This window comes from Podarcis cretensis, assembly GCF_951804945.1.
Source record: "Podarcis cretensis genome assembly, chromosome: 13".
Taxonomy (NCBI): Eukaryota; Metazoa; Chordata; class Lepidosauria; order Squamata; family Lacertidae; genus Podarcis; species Podarcis cretensis.
In genome coordinates, this window is record NC_137182.1 from 40941906 (window position 1) to 40959527 (window position 17622).

The 17622-nt window shown below is 47.5% G+C and overlaps 2 protein-coding genes across 5 annotated transcripts; one reads left to right on the forward strand and one right to left on the reverse strand.

Annotated features, from left to right (window-relative positions):
• The first annotated feature begins 465 nt into the window (after positions 1-465).
• Positions 466-11919, forward strand: PHKG2 (phosphorylase kinase catalytic subunit gamma 2). 4 transcript variants are annotated; one of them, XM_079951004.1, is made up of 10 exons: positions 466-620; positions 2729-2857; positions 3147-3322; positions 5142-5196; positions 5947-6012; positions 6128-6291; positions 6604-6694; positions 7305-7458; positions 9560-9685; positions 10980-11919. In XM_079951004.1, the coding sequence occupies exons 2-10, from the start codon at positions 2763-2765 to the stop codon at positions 11262-11264; spliced, it is 1212 nt and encodes a 403-aa protein (XP_079807130.1). In that variant the 5' UTR covers positions 466-620; positions 2729-2762; the 3' UTR covers positions 11265-11919. The 4 variants fall into 4 exon arrangements, with proteins under 4 accessions (XP_079807130.1, XP_079807132.1, XP_079807133.1 ...); XM_079951006.1 differs by having other exon boundaries at positions 559-580; XM_079951007.1 differs by lacking the exon at positions 466-620 and adding an exon at positions 702-722.
• Positions 11920-12403: 484 nt separating this feature from the next.
• Positions 12404-17537, reverse strand: CFAP119 (cilia and flagella associated protein 119). Its single transcript, XM_079951008.1, has 9 exons — positions 17378-17537; positions 16291-16322; positions 15758-15823; positions 15115-15284; positions 14725-14795; positions 14456-14572; positions 13890-13950; positions 12994-13071; positions 12404-12801 (listed from the first exon to the last, which is right to left on the reverse strand). The coding sequence occupies exons 1-9, from the start codon at positions 17399-17401 to the stop codon at positions 12629-12631; spliced, it is 792 nt and encodes a 263-aa protein (XP_079807134.1). The 5' UTR covers positions 17402-17537; the 3' UTR covers positions 12404-12628.
• Positions 17538-17622: the final 85 nt, after the last annotated feature.

Consider the following 17622-nt stretch of genomic DNA (forward strand, 5'->3'; position numbering starts at 1 on the left):
AGAGAGACTCTAGTGTATTTTTCGTTTTGGGGGGTGTTTATTGTGTAATTGCATAACAAATAACCGAAGAAGTGAAGTAGTAGCTGTGACCTCATCCTGACCTTTAGTATCGCGATTATGAAACCCTAAATAACCCCAACGTTCTGCTCCCGCCCACTTCCGATCGCGATTGGTCGCTGTCTTCCCCAGCCTTCGGATTCTGAGCTCCTCCCCTCAGCGCTGTTTCTCAAAACGAGCAGCCGATGGGTCAACTCGCCTGTCAATAACGCGCTTCTTTTGCCCGCCCTTCCGTGGCTTTGCTCATTGGCTGAGCATTCTCCCCTCCCCTGCTGCCGTTCGGAAACAGCCGCTTCCTCTTTTAATCCCCGCCTCATATTGCTTCACCTTAGCGCTGATTGGTTACTGCCGCTGACAGCGCTCCCTCTCCATCCGTGCACTCACTGGATGCCGGCCTTCGTCCGTCTCGACACACCCTGTTTTCTCCTTTCGCCGATTGGTGCTACTGCCCGGCCGCGCCTTTGGAACGCGACGGACCAATCAGTAAGAAGAGGAGGCGGAGCCTGGGAGTCGCCGGCTGCAGGTGGGGGTCATTCACTCGCATCCAGCAACGGCGCTGCCGGGTGAGGATCTCGGGGAGTCCCTCCGCGTGCGCGGGCGGGGCGGTGTGTGGAATCCCTCTGGAGAGAGGAGAGGGAGACGACTCGGAAGGGCTGGACCGATAGGCAAGGCTTCATTTCACCCCGGGGCTCTCATGAGCCCCGGAACCTGTTGACAGTGCTAGGCCACGGTTCTGAAATCTACGGACAGAGTGCCTTTGAGTATAAACAGAGTGCATTTCCCACCTCTGCGTGGCTCTGAATTGAGACTTGGGAAGGGGACTTTCAGGATAAACAGCATGGGTATCTTGTCTCAGCCGCTGCATAGATTATAGTATAATAGTTTAAACGTTGGTTATTTATATAATGAACGAAGGGCTGTCTTAGTAATCCTTACACCAGTCCTTCAGGGTAGTCCAGTGTTGCAGATGTTTTTAGAAGGGGAAGTCTTGGGATGGGGAAAGAATGAGGGGTATTATGGGTTTGATCTTGTAGAAGGGGTTATACACTCCAAATAATGTAATAGGGATTGTGTAGTAGGGATGTAATTGTTTAATAGGGATTGTGATATGCTCCTGTGCACAATCTGGATCAACTGCCAAGCCTGTTGTCAGTGCATGTTTATTCTGATTCAGGGGTGGGAAACCTCATGCTCAGGGGCCGAATGTGGTCTTCTAGCCCTCCCAACCTCTCTGTCTGGCTGTCAGCACTCTCCCCAGCCACACCCCTTATGGGCCCTGCTTTGCACACTCCTTGAATGGTTTTGCCTGGCTGGAATGTGTCCTAGAACTCTTGGCTTCCCTGAACGGAGGGTAGAGAGGGGTGTGTGAGTGTGTGTAGGAAGTAGCCTAATGTTCAAAGGTTATATTGACACTTGTTGCCCCTCCCACTTTTGTGTTTGCCCCTGTCCAGCCCTGCATGGGGCATGTAGCCCCCAGAAGCTTGTCTAGAAGGGAATGTGGCTGAAAAAAGGTTCCCTTCAACTGTTCTTATTTGGCTATACTCTGCTTCCATGATCAGAAGTGGTGAGATCCTGATAACCAGCTGCTATAAACCACAGGATGTGCTCAGGTCCTGCTTGCGGCCTTCTCATAGGCATACGGCTGGCCACTATGAGAACAGGATGATGGCCAGATCATTGGTCCAACCCAGAAGGCTCTTTTTATTTTCCTAATTTGTATTGATACCCAGGAGTTGTAATTGCAGTGTATTGTTTCAAACTCACGGTTGTAAGGATCTATTTTGAAGGACTAAAGAAATATGAGAGTCATGGGTATGTAGTAGATGGCTATTGAACACACAGTGCAATCCTATGCATATTTGTTTGAAATGAAACTCCACAGTGGCAGTCAGGATATTTTGGATGGCTGCCGTATTGCAGAGAGATCTGAGTTCATAATCTCTGTGGGGTTTAGCATAGCTTAACCACACAGGGTTATAAGGCAGCTGAAATGTTGGTCCAAGTTGCTTGGAGGAAGAAATATCAGAATTGTTGCAGTATGAAGATGGAAAACAAAGGATATAAGCTGCACCATTCATGCCTGACATTTGAAGAGCAATCTCCTTTAGATCAGTTCTGCAATCTACTCCCCCCTGCAGTCTTGCTGTAGTTATATGGTCAAGGCAGCAATAAACCTGTCATTGTGGTTGTGCCAGAATGCTGATTCAGGCTTTTTGGTCTTTTTCTTCCCTATTTGGGGAAATCTGATGCAGCCACATTGCAGTCCTCCAACTTGTTGATTTTGACTAGTTTGATGATCTAAAGGAAACCTGTGATTTGTGTCGGAGGCCTTGATAACTTGATGGCTGAAATGTGTCTTTTGAAATTGTCAGCTATGCCCTACCAATGGTTACTGCCCAGTGATGACCAAGACTGGGTCATTCTCCTTTATCTCTTCCACAACTCCCCTGAAAGTGGCATGGTAATTGGCATGTCTCTACCTGCCTCCCCTGACATCAGACATCCATTGCCTCTTATGTTTACTGCCCTTCTTAGCTCTCCAACTGCTGTGTTGCATTCCTTGCATTCCACCTTCCATGTTGACCTTTCAAAATGTCTCTTCTTGGGTAGCTGGTGCTTGAAGTATTCAGCTGTCTAAATATCACTGCCGCCATCACCCTTTGCTTTTCAGCTCTTGATCCAGAGCATTCCACATCTACAATAGGATGACCCGGGACGTGGGTCTAGAAGATGAGCTTCCGGACTGGGCTGGAGCCAAAGAGTTCTACCAGAAATATGACCCTAAGGATGTAATTGGCAGGTGAGGAGTGGGTCAGGATGGGGGTGGTAATCATGGATTGAATAATGTGCTTGGATGGGGACCCATTACACCACAAGTGGATAAACTGTTTCCCTCCATATATTGTTGGACTTCAGCTCCCAGCAGAGAGCATGGCCAATCATAAGGGATGATGGGAACTGTAGTCCAGAACATCTGGAGGAGATATGGCTTTCCAACCTCTGTCCTACATTTCTTCCCCACCGTGGAGCCAAAGTTTTTAGAAACTTGATGTCTCTCTTGCTGTTTGTTCATCTCTGCTCCTCTGCAGAGGTGTCAGCAGCGTGGTCCGGCGCTGCATACACAAGCAGACAGGCCAGGAGTATGCAGTGAAGATTATTGAGGTTACTCCGGAACGCATGACCCCACAGCAGCTCGAGGAAGTGCGCTTATCGACAGGCAAAGAGATTGAAATCCTGCGCCAGGTCTCCGGACACCCCTACATCAGTGAGTGACTACCCACCCAGCCCAGCATCTCTGTAACCCAAATGTGCATCCCAATATTTGGGCCTCCTTCTGAAACCCTAGTATTTTCTCAAATGTAATTTTATATTGTATAGTTGCCCCCAAATGAACCCTGCCCCCCCCCAGCATCTAGGCCTTCCACCATGTTGATGATCTCAACATTCACAGCAACACCACCATGTTGACATCTGTGCCCATCTCTACTTCCTTAATCACTGTGTGGTCTCATCCTGCACACTCCTAAATCAGGGGTGGGGAACCTGTGACACTCTGGATGTTGCTGGGCTGCCACTTCCATCATCCTTGACTGCTGGCTATGTGGACTGGTAATGAGAATTGCCCTGCCCTTAATTGTTGTCGGAATGGAGGAAACCATGTGTCAGAGCTGCCTCCAGGTCCCAGCTCACAGAGGACCAACGCTAGGCTGTAGTTATGTACAAAAGTATTTATTGAGGTTCAGCTTCCATTTTAAAGCCGCAGCGTGCAGCTCTACGTCTCGACCTTAGACCGGCGAAGTCCCGTCTGAGTCTCCTCCCCTTCCACACCAGTTTAAGACTCTCGCCTTGCTCCACCTCTTCCTAAGTTCCTTTCTCCTCTGGGCCCTCCTGCCCGCTAGGGTTTCATCCTTCCTGGACTCCTCTGACGCTGACCCTGATGATTCTTGCCCCTCCTTCCGGCGGGCTTCAGGACCTGGTTCCCTATCCGGGCTACCTTCTGTGCCGCTCGCCTGTACATTTGAACTTGGCGCGCGCGCCCAGCCTGCAACTTTCCTCTTGACCGTTAACTCGCTCTCCGATGGAGGCGTGGTCAACCCTGACTCATCTTCTCTCGCTGGTGGTGCATATGTGGGCTCTGACACCTGGGACTCCTCCCCCCCACTACGCTCTGGTGGGGAAGCTGGTCCTGATTTCCAACTGCTGCTCTGGGAGTCCCCGCTGGCCCCTTGCTTCTGGGGTGTCCCCCTTGGGTCGCCCCTTGCCCTGCCCATCGGCGCCCCCTTCTGTGAATCTTCCGATTCGCTGGAGAGGCTCGTGGAATCTATCGGGCTGCTGTCATCTTCTCCTACGCTGCCCTCGGATTGCTCCCCCTCGCTCTCCATCTCCTCTCCTCCCTGCGCTCCCGCTGAGTCCCTGACACCATGTTTAGGGTTTGCATTGGGGTGGGGAGCAGGAGATTGCTGGGATTGTGGAATGTAGCAAAGTGGGAAGGGGGAGTCGAAAGGAGCAAGGGAGGTCTGTTGGGGAGTGGCAATTTGGAGCAAAATAGACACCAGGCGTCTTAGTTTGGGCAGAATAGAGTATACATTCCAGAGTTAACAGTAAATACATTACTTCTGGTAAATGAGCCACCACAGTCAACAGAGGGTCATGAAAATTTGTGTCCTGGGTTTTTTAGACTTGCCTAGCCATGTACCATCTGAAACCAAAGGGGCGCATTGGTTGCCAAATGTGATTTCCCCCCAGCTCTCCTACCCTACTGCTGAAAGGGATGAACACCCCCCATTGCCTACTTCAGCAGTGTCTAACCTGTGACCGCCTCCCTTAAGCTGTGGGACTCTAGCTCTCATAATTTGTTACCATTGGCCGTGCTGGAGGGCAGTAGATTCCCCCATTCCTAAAGCCACACAGCACTGTTAGCACAATAAGACTGTGGCCATGCTCTCTTTCATTGTAGCTGCCTGTCTCCAGGCACTGAGCTGGAGCTGTTTCCTGCCATCTTACGTCGGTAAAGCAATCAGCTCTCGAACTGTATAATCCAACCCCCCTCTTTCCCCTCCTTCTCTCTCTCTCCCCCTCTCTAGTTACTCTGATAGATTCCTATGAGTCATCTGCCTTCATGTTCCTGGTGTTTGACTTGTAAGTAACAAGCTATTGAAAAGAGGAGCTGTTGATCCACCCTGTTCTCACCAAGATGGGAAACGCCCTTGTAGCTGTTGTGGGTCTTGACCCTCCCAAGAGGGATTAAAAGGAAACAGAAAGAGACGTACTTTCCCACTGCATGTTACAGGCCCTCTTCTTCCAAGATGGCGATCAGTCTGGTTTTGAGAAGTCATGTGTGAAGCCACCCTCAGAGAGGCAGCTGGGTGGGAGGAAGAGCCATAATAGTTGTTGAAAAGGGAAGTTGACAGAGGCAGTGGATTTCTGCTGCTAGGCTTCCAGGCCCTTGCGGGCTGAAGTGGTGTTGCTTTCAAACAATGCCTGTGTGCTTGCTGCTGTGCCTCTGAAATTCCTCTTCAGTGTAGATAAGTAGAGGTATTTTAGTGAGACATTGTGTGTAGGAAGGGGAGATGGGGAGAGCCAGTGTGGTGTAGTGGTTAAGAGCGGTAGACTCGTAATCTGGAGAACCGGGTTCGTGTCTCATCTCCGCTCCTCTACATGCAGCTGCTGGGTGACCTTGGGCTAGTCACACTTCTCTGAAGTCTCTCAGCCTCACTCACCTCACAGAGTGTTTGTTGTGGGGGAGGAAGGGAAAGGAGAATGTTAGCCACTTTGAGACGCCTTAGGGTAGTGATAAAGCGGGATATCAAATCCAAACTCTTCTTCTTCTTCTTCTCCATGCCACCCCCATTGCATGTGGATTTACCCCGTCTCACATTCCCCTGACAGGATGAGACGCGGGGAGCTCTTTGACTACCTTACGGAGAAGGTGACCCTCAGTGAGAAGGAGACCAGGTAATGTGCCGTCCCCTCTGCTGGATCTGGGGAGGCTGAAGCTCTCTTGGCCCGGCTCCAGCTGCGATGATCTGATAAGTGGCGGCTCCTTCAGCTTGTGTCTCTCTTCTTTCAGGTGTATCATGCGAGCCCTCTTGGACGCCGTGAGCTACCTTCACGCCAATAATATCATCCATCGAGATCTCAAGCCTGAGAATATCCTCATGGATGACCAGCTGAACATCAAACTCTCGGATTTTGGCTTTTCCTGCCACTTGAAGCCAGAGGAGAAACTGCGAGGTGGGCATGGGCCAGTCTGAGTACAGGTCTCTGTAGGGCAGACCAGCTCATTGATAGCTCAGTCAGTAGAGCATGAGATTCTTAATCCCTAGATCGTGGGTTCAAGCCCCACGTTAGGCAAAATATTTCTGCATTGCAGGGGTTGGACTTGATGACTCTTCTGGCCCCTTCCAACACTACAGATCTGTGAGTCTGCTGTGAGCAGGGTGGCTGTTCTGACTGACACAGCTCCTGCTAGCAGTGACTCCTGATTTGAGATTCTTGGGCACCAAACCTTATGCACCTCTGTAATTTCCAACTCCTTCCTCTTAGAGCTGTGTGGGACCCCTGGCTACCTGGCCCCAGAGATCCTGAAATGCTCCATGGACGAGACCCACCCTGGTTATGGAAAGGAAGTGGACCTGTAAGTGACATCTAGCTAACACCTGTCCCCCTTGGCGGAGGGATAGTTTTTTGGGGGAGGAGGGGTGAAGGAAGTTCCATGACAAGAGCCAAAGCTCAGCTGGGTCTTTATACCTGTTTTGAGAGAGAGGTGTCTACTCCCTGTTCTTTTGCCCGAGGAAATGGGAGGGGGGGGGAATCAGTTGTTCTCTCCCCATGTTCTGTCCCTCTGTCCCCTTGTTACTCACTACACAGTCACTATTTGAAAATAGCTTGGAACTCTGCCATCATATTCTATGGTTGGCAGAACAGCTACACCCATTGACAAGATTTTGCAGGCGCTTACATATTTGAGTCTGGAGGCAAAATATGGACTGGGTTTTGTGTTGTTGTTGTTTTGAAGGGGAACAATATTTTGACAGTTTCCCATGGATGAAGCATGGTAATTTTAAATAAATAAATAAATAAATAAAATAAATAAATATTTTTTTCAAGATTCCAAAAAGCTGCACTAATTGTATAGGGTGCTTCCTTGGCCAGTATTCCTTAGTCTTTCTGCTTTGCTGTTCTCCAATTTTGGTGTCTGGGAAAAGGGTGCAGGAAATAAAGCCTCTCTCCTCCTTTCCCTGAAGCTGGGCCTGTGGCGTCATCTTTTTCACCCTCTTGGCTGGCTCTCCTCCTTTCTGGCACCGTAAGCAGATGCTGATGCTTCGGATGATCATGGAAGGGCGATACCAGTTTGGCTCCCCTGAGTGGGATGACCGGTCCGACACAGTCAAAGATCTGGTAAGATGGTGAAAATCCCATCTCTTGTAACACAACTCGAGCTACATGTACATTCAATATCTCCTTTTAGGAAACATCTGTGCCCAGAAAAGAGAGTTCTGCAATGTGGTATTGTGAAGGATCTTACCGGCTTGGCCCAACTGGGATTTGCCTTCCCACCAATTTCTTATTAAATCCTATAGGATCCCTGTCTCGTGCAGTTTATATACAGTGTACCTACTTTTTACTTCATAGCTGCCACTATTTAATTCCAGCTGGTTGCTTTCACCTTTTACTACAGTGGAGTAGCAGATTAGAGGCATGGAACAAATGGAGCTGGAGGCTTGTGTTAAACAAATAGGCATTAAAGCTTATTTAATATAAAATCATAGCTTTAAAGCAGGTATTTATTTAACAACATAGTTTGATGATTGCTAAAATATGTTACTTGTACTTTAAATCTGGCGTTGGCTCAAAAGAGGTTGCTACATAATTGTCCTAGTTCTCATCCCTATGTCGACCTGATAGCCAGATCTCCATTTTTCCGCTGCTCTGGTCAGAGTATTACTGAAAGAGCACAAGGTAGTTAAAGGTGTCTCAACTGTTAGTCAGACTGAACTCCCATCTCTTGAGACTCCTGCTCACCCCCTGATCGGCTTGATTCAGTTTTCTTCAGAAATCTCTCTTCTGTTTTGGTGCTTGAAGACTCAGCCATGATGGTGCTGCATCTGAAGTCTTTCTCCTTCCTGAGGCCCACTGTCAGCTGCTGGCAACTCTGGTCAGATACTATCCTGGAAAACACCTCTCCTGGCTGGCCTCCCTCAGCCGCTGTCTTCTGCGGTTCTAAGCTCACCTACCAACTCTCTCTAGTCTCCTGACCAACTGCTCCCAAAGAATGCTGTGTCTGCCCTTATATTTACTCCCTCTGGCCAATCATTGGGTTCTTCCTGGAGTTCCGAGTCCTCATTGGACCAATCATTCGAACGGAATGTCCACGAAAGGACCTATCACCATTTGACTTTTTCAATTCACTTGACCCTAATAAAAGGTAGAGTACACAGCTAACTGCCATTAACTGTAAACCTAGCAAGTATGGAGCCAAATCTGTTATTTTGAAACTAGCTCCTTCCTGGCAAGACTGCCAGTTAAACCCACATACATTATATATTTTCTGACTTCAGCCAGAAGCAAAATGCTGGGTTTCCCTGCTTCTTCACACAATTAACCATTTTTATATCAAATACTTTTATTGTAACAAGCTTCTCACATTTACACTCCGCTTTTAAAAAATCCAGTATCATTACATCTGTGTTACACAATTCAAGCCTGTTTGTATATTTTACAGTATTCTGTTTTTGCTTGTATGGGGAGGGCCAAAGAGTAACACAGGGATCCCTGCCCTTTACCTCATAAAATCCTATTTGTTTCCCAATTCAAGCGTCACATATTTCAGCAGCCTCTATAGTTTCAAAATGTATCTTCTAGGCCGTGAGAACTAAAAACTTGTTTTTCTCTTTAGAAAGAGAACCAGCATTCTCAGGATTAATCATTCTTTTTCTGCTTTTCTTAGCTTTAAGATTCATGTCTTGAAATGTGGCAACAGTGGGGTAGAAGAGATCCCAGCGATTGTTGCCCATGATAATAGATGATCGCCTGTGGCTTCTAGTACTTTCACCTCTGCCCTAATTGGCAGGTTTAAAAAACAAAATTCCATTGCAGAAACAAAGGCCCTGATTGGCAGCTAGTGACATGAAGTGTTTGGCAAAGTAGACTGACAGAGGGAGCTGGAGAAGTGAGAGTCTGTGGAAAAACTCACAACTAAGCGATAAAGTCAACGTGTATTGGTTAGAGGGTATCAGAGTAGGACCATAGGAGATCCTGGTTCAAATATCCATTTAGCCACGAAATTCATTGGAAGGCTTTGACCCTATCTCCCAGCCTAACTTAGCTTGCAGTTTGAGAACCGTTCGTGCTGTATTGAGCTTCTTGCAGGAAGGGTGGGATGAAAACAGATGATGATGATGATTTGCCCCTGAATTGCTCAGCCTTCTACATTGGGTGCCAAATATATGCCCCTCTCCCCCAAATGTCTCTTGCCCAACTCTGTGTGTGTGTTTGGCAGATCTCACGACTGCTGCAGGTGGATCCAGAAGAACGGTTGACAGCTCAGCAGGCCCTGCAGCACCCCTTCTTCCAGCAGTACGGCGGCCGTAAACGCCGGCTCTTCAATCCGCACCATGCATTCAGGGCAAGTCTCTTAATCCTCCTGCCATGCAAATGTTTCCCACACAGGAGGAAACATTTATTCTAAGGTGGTTCCTGCTGCAACATGTGCAAGCGTTTTCTAAAAGCAATGTGTTCGCTTTTTACCTTCATACTATTTTTTTAACGCAGATGTAATCAGTGAATTGACCAAAACCAGCAGAACGGATCAATTAGGGCTTTTTAGTCAGTTTGTGTGCATCCCCATTCCCAATTTGATCATCTCCTTTCAACACTGGTGCTTTATAGCTTTCTGGTAGTATGCCTGAAACTTTGTGGGTCTTTCCACTTGTTTCTTCCATAGTCCTTTGTCACTGATTCATGGAGGGTGTCTATCAATAAGTAGTGGTCATGATTGCTTTATGATACGGGATCAGAGGTAGCAGCTTGCCTCTCAATACCACTTGCTGAGGAGCAGCAGGAGGAGAGAGGGCTGCTGCATTTATGTCCCATTTGTTGACTTCCCAGAAGCACCCGGGAAGTCACACTGGAGAAGTGGTTGATTTGCTACCAGGCCAGGTTCATGGTCCTTGTGTTAATTCACAAAGCCCTAAACAACTTGGGTGCAAAGTACATTCAGGATGGTCTCATGCATTATACTCCCCCTTGATCACAGAGATCCTCTTTAACAGTTTTTTCCAAACATTTCATGTTGGTGATACACTTTTAAGATATGCATCATGTTGTGACAGTAATTCAGTTTTACTAGCAAACCGGAGGTTAAACTAACCCCTTTCCATCCCCGGGAGGAGTGTGGGGAGTGCTCGTGCGACACACCTACACACTGCAGCTGACAAACCAACATGTCGTGACTCGCGATGCACGGTTTGGAAAGCTCTGTTCAAACAGGACACATCTGGAGGTTGCCCAGGCCCCTGAGTTTCATTTTGCCTTCTTTAGACGCTGTGCCTTTAGGCCCTGCCCTGCTGAACTCCTTATCCGGAAGAGGTTTGGCAGGAAAATGCCTTATTTCAGCCTGCTGAAAACTACTGTTTAGACTGCTCTTCACAATAGGAACTTTTTATTTTTAACCAACCAGTATCTACTGATGTTTTACTGATACTTCTATACTGATTTTTTTATACTCTGTCCATTGTAAGCCACCTTGATATATTTTATGAAAGCGTGGATTACAATCATTTAAATAAATGAATTGATAAATAGGAATGCTGGACCAGGTGGGTCTTAGTCTGGTGCAGCAAGTGCTGATGTTCTCTCCTGCTAACCTTCTAGGTCTCACTTCCCATATTGACACTATTCCTGTCTCTTTCCCGCGATAGGTTCTTGCATGGACTGTGCGGGCCTCTATCCGCATCGTCTCCAACTACCGGCGGGTGCGGCCGGTCACCAAGGAGATGCTCATGTGCGACCCCTATGCGCTCAAGGGGGTGCGCAAGTTGATTGACGCATGCGCCTTCCGCATCTATGGGCACTGGGTCAAGAAAGGTGAGCAGCAGAACCGGGCCGCCCTCTTTGAAAACGTCCCCAAGGCCATCCAGCTTGTCTTGCTCAGCACAGAGGGGGAGGAAGCCCCTGCGTCTGCGGTGGATGACCCTCCCAACTAAACACCCGGTTGCTGCTCCCTGTGCAACTGTGGAATCACTGGGTCCCTGAACGAAGAAAGGAGGCAGGAGCCACTTCAAGAACTGTCCCACCACCTTCCATCTCTTCTTGGGGGAACGGCAAGTACCTCCTGTGGGGAGGTATCCTCATCCTTGCATGCGAAGGGGGGTCCAATTTCCTGGGGAACAAGGACTTCTTTGCCTTCTGGAAAGAATTCCTGAGATTGTGGCTGTCAGAAACTAAGGGTCCCCTAACATACCTGGGAAGGGCCCTGAGATCTGTGTAGGGCTAGAATACAGAGCATCTGAATTGTTAGATGTGTATGGATTAGGGAGGCTTATCTGTGTTGCCAGAAGAAGGACTTTTTGTCCTTGCATCTCTTCCCACAGTAAGAGGACCTGCTACCTCTTGCCCCTCAAAGCAGCCAACTTCACCATTGCTGAGGGATCAATCCTTGCATATAGCCAGTATGGGTGGTCCAGGGAGGAAGGGGGTGGATTGGGATTGGAAATTGCAGAGTTCCCTTTCCCTGCTAGCAGGAATTGGGCCCGACCCTTCTCTGTAGATTATATTGTATTTTATTTTCCACCTGGTTGTGCCATCTTTCCACATCCATGATGTCACAATTAGAATAAAATGGAATGTGACCAAAACTGATGCCGGACTTTGGCTTTCTTTGCTTCCTAAGAAGCGACCATATTCTTTCAGTTGGGAGAGGGCACAGAGTTGAATTTCTCCTGCGAAAAATCCAAGGGGTGTTCAATGTTTTGGGGGTGGGGTGAGGGGTATCCTGTTGCTGCTGGAAGGGGCGTGCACCTACGGGAAAAGAGTTCAGCTTGAGAAGAGTGGGACAGAGTGGGAATCAAAGGGACTCAAGAGAAAATCTGAAGAAAGGCAGTGTGTCAGTTTCACTCCAGCAGCTGGTCCAGTGAGGGAGATGGCATGGACGCATGATGCCTGCAATACTCGTACATCCCCAATTCAGACAGCGCCCCCTAAGTGTAGCAGCTCTGCTAGTAGGGTGTGAGGAGACCTACTTTATACAATGGTTTGTGTGCTTCAGATGGGGAATGCAGCAGGGTGAGAGAGAGGAGATACAGCCTGGATCCTACACACAGAAGATGTGCAACAGTGGTACCGATTGTTTGGAAAGCTCTTTAATGTCTTAACATCACAGGTTTCTCTGTAGAAAGTTTCTGAAAAACAGGTTTCTAAAAGGCATTTAAAAGTGTGGTCTATCTGGCCACCCCCTTTTAACTATTATTCATTTCCACAATTTTTGAGGAATGAGATACTTTATGGCTGGGCCCTGATAACCTCTCAACATTCTAATCTAAAAAGTTAATTCTCTCGCCTCCCAACCTGCTTATTTTTTCTTGCCCTTGCCACCCCCTTTGCCCGGGCCCTTCTCCAGCTGGAGCAGCTTGGCATTAAACTGGTCCTCCGTTGCCTTCAAGCGCTGATCTACTGAAAGGCGCAGCATGGTCAGCTCCTGGGTGAGCTGGTTTGCAATGTACTCTCGCAGCACAGCGGTGGGACCTAGAAGGAGGCAGAATAAGCGGGAGAGAGCACTCACCTCTAGGCTACCACTTTGGGGTTCAGGAGTGCCCCCCACGCCTAAAAAGAATACACCCAAGACCTCATGACTAAGATGAAATCTGAGCTTGGGGACTTTTTAGCTCACCCTGGATACTACACACTAGCCCCAGCCACTGAGCCACCCTCTCTTACTTTCTTCAGCAATAGCTGTCTCGTCCATATCCTCCTGCAGAGGTGACAAAGCTGCCTCTGAGTCCTCAGTTGCTGCTTCTGTAGAAGAAAGAGATGTTAAAAACCCTTTGGGGGGAAAGGGTTGGATTGGGGGCAACAACTCTTGATATTGTATCCTTTCCTACAGACTCTCTTGGGCTGTAGGACCCTCTTGGTAGTTGTAAAAACTTCAACCTAACCCAAGACACAGGGGGCTATTGTGACATTTTAGCATTTGAGGACCAAGTACTGATTCAAAGCAAGAGCACCATGGCCCCAAAGAGGGAAGACTCATCTCTCAGGGGTGAAACGTGTGCTGTTCACACAGAACATAACCTAGGTTCAATCCTTCGTTATTTCCAGTTAAAAGGCTCTCAAGATCATAGAGCTGGGCAAGATATAGCTTTGCCTGAGATCCCCAGTCAGAATAAATACTGGGCTAAATGAACTGACAATTTAATCTGGCAGAAGATGCCTTCCTATAATAAACACCTATTTTTTTAGATGGCGTTCTATATAACTAGGTCTGTATGTTACTTTAAAGCAAGCATAGGCAAACTCGGCCCTCCAGATGTTTTGGGACTACAACTCCCATGATCCCTAGCTAACAGGACCCAGTGGTCAGGGGTGATGGGAATTGTAGTCCCAAAACATCTGGAGGGGCAAGTTTGCCTATGCTTGCTTTAAAGGCACCTTCTGCCACAGATTTATATGTAGCTTTTGTCTTCCCCTAGTTCTATTCCAGGAGATGTCCTCATTTAGAAGGACTGGTCAATTTCTTTTTCACCCCTTTAACATCCTTGTCAATACAGGTGAATGACAGCCAGCTTACACTGTTGTGCTCAGAGGGAGCGGGATCTGGGCCTGCCCACACTTACCTTCATATTTGGGCTCTGGTTCAGGCATCCCAATGTAAGTGAATGATATGTCCAATCGCACCTAGGGAAGAGAGGATTTGGGACCGGTATGTATGAGCTGAGGAGTGATCCACTGATTTCACTGGCTGGCTAGTTTCTGGTCACATTTTGATGCTTTTCACTGCTTCCACAAAGGCAAGTACCTTGCTCTTAAAAACAAAGGGCCGTATCCAGCAGTGTTGCTCAGGTTGATGGTAAGACTTCTGTCAGTGGAATGGGAAGGAAGCAAACTTCAGCAATTTTCTCCCCCTATACCTTCTCTAGAGGGTTGGGGGATCCTCCAGAGCAGAAGCTCTTGTGCTGCTCCTTTGGAATAGCTGGAAATTGCTTCCTTTCCTGTTCCGCTAATAGAAGCTGAGTGGCAATGTTGGATCCCACCCCAAAATCCATGGGAGCATCGGAGTCCATGTTTAATCCCTTGTGCTACACATAAGTCATCCAGGATCCTGCAAGCTCTTTCCTCCCATGGCATGGGAAGGTGACGTGACAGCTCCTTCCCGTCCACCCAAACCCTGACAAATTTTTACCTGTGGAGTGAAAGCATATTTGTATAGTTTGTAGTGGCGGAAGTAGGTGTTGATCATGTAGTCTGTTAGGCGCACCAGCTGGTTCTGATTGAAGAGATCAATGCTGAAGGGGGGTCTCTAAAGAAGTGTGAAAAAATAGGTAAGATTGTGTGTGTGTGTGTGGGGGGGGTGCTATTCCCTTCCACATACGCAGTGCTGAAAAGAGGAATATTGGGGAGGGATGACATCTCGGTTGTGTTATCATTTTTGCCCTGTCTGGACACACTCACCCGGATGGAGTGGCAAAAAACAAGTTCAGAGAAGTAGTTGTAGCATTCCTCCACATTGGGCAGTGGTGTTTCTACAGGAGAAGAAGGTGGAAGCATCATGTTCTTCTTCTCAAGCCCTTTTTCTACAGCCCAGTTCCCCAACTGGCAGCCAACAGGACCGGCTCTGGGTGTTACTCTCACCTCTTTGCCTTATGATAAGGCAGCATCACTATAGCACTAGCAGGCATCCACAATAACCTAAGGGAACTGTGTACTTAAGACAGTATCCTACTCTTTATAATGCCATGTTGCTCCCAATGAGACTTCTGCGGTCACATTTTCCCACATCCCCCTCATTCTTCTTTTCCATTCATAAAACTCCCTTCTCTCTTCTGACATCCATCTGCTTACCTACACAGGCCTCGTGTACATCCTTCACAATTGAGAAGAAGGCTGAGGTCTGTTCCCTGTTGAAGCCCTGCTCCCGGCAGAACTGGATGGTATAGAAGTACAGATCCAATAAGATAGTGGAGCGTGGGTTTGTTTCGAAATCTTGCAAATCCAAGAGTCTGGAGAGGAGGCTGCAGAGAAGAAGGGAAATAGGGAGGTAGGATTATAGACAATCCTGTTTGATGGGAGAATGACAACATTCTTCCATCATCACTATTTCCTTTAATTGGTAGGAGTCTGCCTTTATTTCGCACAGCTAACTGCAATAAGATGACTCTGCACCCGAGAACAGTGAGGGAGTAGATCAAGGTTTTTAAAATTTCACTGCCAGTTTGATTCTTCAGACTTGGATATATCCAGCCACCTATTCTTAGTAACCTCTTTAAACAGTGTCTGGTTAAATATGTATAGCCAATGCTGGTTCTTTAAAATTTAGAGGACTTTACCCTCTGTCGCTCTGCATGTAGGATGTGTTCCTTTATCTGGAACATCCTGAATGCAGCCCGATTCTCTATGTGTTTATTCAGCAGTAACTCTTACTTAGATGTTTGTTTTGGTAAGAGACTGACATGGCTAATGTTTCTTAGTCTTAAAGTCTCATCACCTCTTCAGTTCATCAGTGGTTCCAGCCTTGTTGATTAAATCCATGGAGTGAACATCTAGATATTTCCTGGAACAGGAAGAACAAGGGAAAGCAAGTAACCTGAAAAACAGCTTCATGTTCTTAATGTACACAAGCAGCCTTAGGTATAATCAATGGCGTAGTGTGGGGGGTGCAGGGGGGGCCGGCCGCACTGGGCGCAACATCGGGGGGGGGGCGCTCGCACTCGCAGCTCTCTGCCCCTACCTGGCTCACTCACTCTCTCTCACTGCTGTGCCAATCCGATCCGAGCCGCTGGGTCGCTGCCCACTGTGGGGGGGGGGGGTGCCAGGCATGCGGGTTAGGGGGCGCAAATTACTTGCCTTGCCCCGGGTGCTGACAACCCACGCTACGCCACTGGGTATAATGGGCATCAAACATGCAGCAATGCCAAAATTCAAGGATTTTCAGGCCATGCACCAAAATACAGCTGATTCTGGGGTAGGATGTGGCAATTAATGCTTCTTCTAAATTAATACACATAAGCAGTTACTCACCACATGCATATCTTTGCCTTATGAGGCCGAGGCTGAAAAACAGAAATAATTTTTGAGTAGGAGTGTTAGGGATCAATTTACAAATATTTTTTCTTACACAGTTGTATGACCAAATTGTATACTACTATTGCTGGCATCTGTCTGTTTCAAGAGACAATAGAAGAATGTGCCTTTGGGGGTGAAGTCAAGCCACTGGAGAGTTACAGTGCCTGTAGAGGCTGATACAGGAGAGACATGTTTTACTAGTACTACTATTATTACTACTGGTTATTTCAATGAGATTTGGTGGCAGATTATCGTGCCACAATGGGAACAAATTCTACTTGGCTGAAGCGTGCTTTGAATAGTGTTGGTTACACAATTTAAAGCTGAAAGCCATATTGCTATAATTTCAAATAAGGTAATTTTTTCCGTCAAACAGAACATTTTTATTTACCGTAATCAATTTTCATTTATGTTGGTGGTTTATGCAAAATGTGAGGACAGACGGCAGATAGTCCAAGTTTCTCTGACTGATAGAAAACGGACTCCTCCTAAGAAATCCACACTGTGCAGTTATGTGCCACTGCATTTCAGTTGAAATGTATTTTAGTTGCAGTTTTTCACATGTGCATGCATTCCACTCACCTTCTACAATGCTTGGGGTAGGTATTGCAATGGGGTTTTGCCCTCATTTTATCCTCACAACTACTCTGTGAGGAGAGACTTGCACAAGGTTACCTGCTTAGTTACTGGCTAAGTAAAACTTTGAACCCAGTCTCCTAGGCCAGCACTTTATTCTAATACCAGTATTTTTATTAATTTTATCATCACAACTTATACTTCGGCATGGATTATTATTCTTACCACTGGTAGATAACTATTATTTACTATGAAACGTTGACAATTTTTGGTATTAGGATTCCCAATCCTGACAGACACCCCTGTGATTTCAACAGCTGCACGACAGGCAGGCACTTGGCGGGCGAAGCGTTTCCTTCCACCTTTTCTACTGCGCCAAAAGCTGTCCCAGATGAGTTTCTGCCTCGTGTCGCCCCCCCCCCCGCACGTGAATATTATTGAATTCCCCCCCCCCCGCCCCTTTCACCTGCTGGAAGCCCTCCAACCCCATCTCTGGTTGTCGGAGTGTAGAAAGTTGGGGGAATCACGCGTTGCCATAGCAATCTCTGCTTCAGCCAATTGGAATTCCGTCGAAATTCGTCCAATAAGAACGAGGAACACTTGAGGGCGAAGCGCTTAGCCAATTGTAGAGGTTCTCTTTGAAGTGTTCCGGCGGTGGGGGGGGGGAGAGAGAGTATCAGTAGAGATAGAAAAATTAAAGCGACATGATAA

Coding starts and splice junctions, on each gene's coding strand:
- PHKG2 (XM_079951004.1), top strand. CDS start 2,763: ATGACCCGGGACGTGGGTCTAGAAGATGAGCTTCCGGACTGGGCTGGA. Junction 3,323..5,141: donor CTCCGGACACCCCTACATCA/GTGAGTGACTAC, acceptor CCCCCTCTCTAG/TTACTCTGATAGATTCCTAT. Junction 6,292..6,603: donor GCCAGAGGAGAAACTGCGAG/GTGGGCATGGGC, acceptor CCTTCCTCTTAG/AGCTGTGTGGGACCCCTGGC.
- CFAP119 (XM_079951008.1), bottom strand. CDS start 17,401: ATGGGGTTGGAGGGCTTCCAGCAG. Junction 14,573..14,724: donor TTTTTTGCCACTCCATCCGG/GTGAGTGTGTCC, acceptor ACACTTCTTTAG/AGACCCCCCTTCAGCATTGA. Junction 13,951..14,455: donor AATATGCTTTCACTCCACAG/GTAAAAATTTGT, acceptor TCTCTTCCCTAG/GTGCGATTGGACATATCATT.